This window comes from Athene cunicularia (genome assembly GCF_003259725.1).
Source record: "Athene cunicularia isolate RWA chromosome 14 unlocalized genomic scaffold, athCun1 chr14_part1, whole genome shotgun sequence".
NCBI classification, from domain to species: Eukaryota; Metazoa; Chordata; class Aves; order Strigiformes; family Strigidae; genus Athene; species Athene cunicularia.
The window spans coordinates 17,397,816-17,400,731 of NW_020799118.1; the positions used below are offsets into that span (position 1 = coordinate 17,397,816).

A 2,916-nucleotide genomic window follows, 5' to 3' on the forward strand; every position below is an offset into this window, starting at 1 on the left:
AGGAAGTTGCACTCCCAGTTGCATACACACCTTGCTGATCTTCCTGCCGGTCAAACCTTCACACCTTCCCAGACACACCGTGAGAACCCTGGGCACGTGATGGACTGTGTTTGTCTTGGAGATGGCAGACATCTTGTCACACCTTGAAACCAAGCACAGAGCCAAGTGCTGAAATGCTCCCTGTCTTGCCCCAGGAAGGCCAGATAACCTTTCATGGCTCACACATCCTCACGCTATTTTAAGGTTATTCAGTACCGTAAGGCCATATTAAAAAAAGCTGCATCTCATTATGGTGCATTAAACCTAGGTGAAAAGGTGACGTGGGATAGATGACATACAGCTCCTGCACACACAACCTAGTACTCAAGTGTTGTGAGTAATCATCTTACTTGCTACACTGAATGCAGTTTTCACCATCCAGCTGCTGAGGCTTCACAAAATCCTCCAGAGCTGCAGGGACAGATGATGCGGCCTGGAGGAGTGAGAAAGGAGAGCACTGAGCTACGGGAGATACCCTCGCCCAAACACTTACTGGTTTACAGAAAACCCAGCTAGGTGATGCTGAGGAGAGCCACTGTGAACCCACAAGTAGTGTCCAGAAAGAGGGTATTATGCTTGACATTTCCCTCATTTCCCAGGGATGCACGGGGCTATCAAGAGCTGCATCTCTGTGCCACCGCTCAGTTGAAAACACAGCAACCCATCAGCCTAGGAGCCAGACGGGTGTTGAGGAAGAGCCAAGGGAAGAAGGATGAGAGTACATCAAGGGTGCAGAGAGGAGAACGTGTGCTTGTTCAGCTTAAGGCCAGCACCTACAGAGAGACCACGGCCATGGACTCCCCAGGAGCATTCCATCCATTCCACATCCCACCCACCACCAGGCTCTCTTGCGCTTGCAGGATGCACTTTTAAGTCAACTGTGTGGATTCAGGAAAGCTACTGGGGTCCTGGGACATCCCAAAGCACAGTTACAAGCCCTCTTACTTTTATATCCAAAGGAATATCCAGGAAGGATCTGTAGGAAGTGGAAACCGCGCTGCAGCTCAGGCACACGACTGGAAGGCAAATCAAAGTGTTCAGCAATCGGGGAAGTCAATTGACTGTGCCAGTTTATGTCCTTCATAGCTACTACGCCAGTCACACGATCAGCTCTTTATCACAGGCAGACAGAAGGACACAGACAATTCCAAGGAGAGCAATGGAAAAGTACCTCTGGATCTCAGATAGCCCATGAATATTTGATGGACAATGGTAGTTGATCGAGAAGCGATGTCCAATCTCTGTCTAAATGGTAAGACAGAGAGTTAGCTCCTCCATTTTTTTCCCTTTGTCTGAAAGACCTTGGTGTGGGGTTTCCTTGATTGGAGTACATCAAGGTGTTCAAAAAGCTTGAGAAGATTGAAAAGTAATTTGCTTATGCTTACCTGCTTCTCCGACTCAGACAATTTCTCTGCATGGTGTTGATAGTACGGTGTAAGCATTGGCGGGCGCTTCCCTGCTTGCCAAGCATGAAATCTTTTCCTATTCCTAAAAAAGAAGTTAGTAGTTCTCTCCTACAACAATGGTGGGGGGGGGGGGGAAATAAATCTGTAAAAGCAACTGAAATGACTTACGTGTGAGAGCACGGACGATAGCCCAAGGCTGGATGGTGCTGTCTGAGGATCGCAGGGCCTCGTTAACGTGCGCTTCCATACTGCACATCAAGCAGAAGTCTCTCCGATGACCTGAAGAGGGAGGGAAGCAAGCTCCTCAGGTCAGCAAAATACCCGTAGTGCTGAGAAGAAACCTAATGGAGATCTTGAAGTTGTAACAAGAGTCTCCACTCCTCTTCTCCCAAGCTGCCAAAGTCCCAACAAGCCCGGCACATTTTGCCCCGTAGAAAACGTTCTGCAGAGGGATGCTAAACAGCCGTCAGGTTTCTTTTGCAACAAGCAGAGAGAGTTTAATTTGCAGGAATGGGGAGCCGAGTCTAGAAAGAGGTGCCTTTCTGAGGATGAACACGCCTAGATACAGCAAGCGACGTCTAGGCTTGAGTGTTCAAACACCACCAACTCGGGGGGGTTGACAAAGAAGGGCTGCCTTTCTCCTAAATCCAATTCCAGATTCTGGGTATCCCTGGGAAGTGCCCAGCAGATTTACAGGGAGATGTTCTTAAAAGCACTCACACGACTGGCTGTGCTCCTGAGAGAGCAGGTAGTTGGCCAGAGGGGGTGTGTATGTCAGGCACTGCAGGACAGAGTTGAGGAAGCACGTATTCCCCAGGTTGCCGAGTCCCGCTCCAGCTCTCTGCCGCTGCTGCCATTCCATGTAGATCTTCTCCGGGGGATAGAGGATGCTTTGTGGCGGAGCCATTTCCTCAGCAATGACTGCAGGGAAATGCCATTTGAAAACAGATGAGACAATACTGTTGCACAGAAGCATGTTTGAAAGTCGAGTTCTCTACAGGAGCACCCAGTACAAACAACTCTACACCCAACCCAGAAGCACTGGGAGAAGCCTGACGCTGACATTGAAATTCACTGGTCAAGAAACAGTTTCAGAAAGTACTCTGTTCCCCTGCTTACTTTGCCAAAAGTCCAAAAAACCCACGCTCTGATTTCTGTGCCTCAGGCTACCTTCCTCTCCCTCTAGAGACTTGAACTGCATTATCAGGTCAAGTCTTCCCTGATCCTGACTGTAACTTGGTGAAAACAAGTGTCTAGCCCACAAGGGAACCCCACTGATGTCAGACCTTTCTAGGAGCAATGCCATCCTTCAAAGTCTTGTACGAGTGGCAGAGGAGTGCTATTAAAATGTGTTTTCCAGTGTGTAGTTGAAAACACCTGGCTAAGTCTGGCTGCTATCAGGAAAGGCCCCAGAATTCACTCGAGGGTGTCAGCACACCAACACTCAGGGCTGGAGCACCAGCCACCTCCG

General features: G+C 49.2%; 1 protein-coding gene across 1 annotated transcript; it reads right to left on the reverse strand.

Annotated features, from left to right (window-relative positions):
• Positions 1 to 385: 385 nt before the first annotated feature.
• On the reverse strand, positions 386 to 2,446 carry LOC113485654 (ubiquitin carboxyl-terminal hydrolase 42-like). The gene is made up of 6 exons (XM_026858983.1): positions 2,166 to 2,446; positions 1,614 to 1,724; positions 1,425 to 1,527; positions 1,211 to 1,278; positions 985 to 1,055; positions 386 to 472 (listed from the first exon to the last, which is right to left on the reverse strand). Exons 1-6 carry the CDS (start codon positions 2,419 to 2,421, stop codon positions 386 to 388), a joined length of 696 nt encoding a protein of 231 aa, XP_026714784.1. The 5' UTR covers positions 2,422 to 2,446.
• Between the last annotated feature and the right edge of the window lie 470 nt (positions 2,447 to 2,916).

Coding starts and splice junctions, on each gene's coding strand:
- LOC113485654 (XM_026858983.1), bottom strand. CDS start 2,421: ATGCTTCTGTGCAACAGTATTGTCTCATCTGTTTTCAAATGGCATTTC. Junction 1,725..2,165: donor TCAGGAGCACAGCCAGTCGT/GTGAGTGCTTTT, acceptor CTCCCTCTTCAG/GTCATCGGAGAGACTTCTGC. Junction 473..984: donor ATATTCCTTTGGATATAAAA/GTAAGAGGGCTT, acceptor TCACTCCTCCAG/GCCGCATCATCTGTCCCTGC.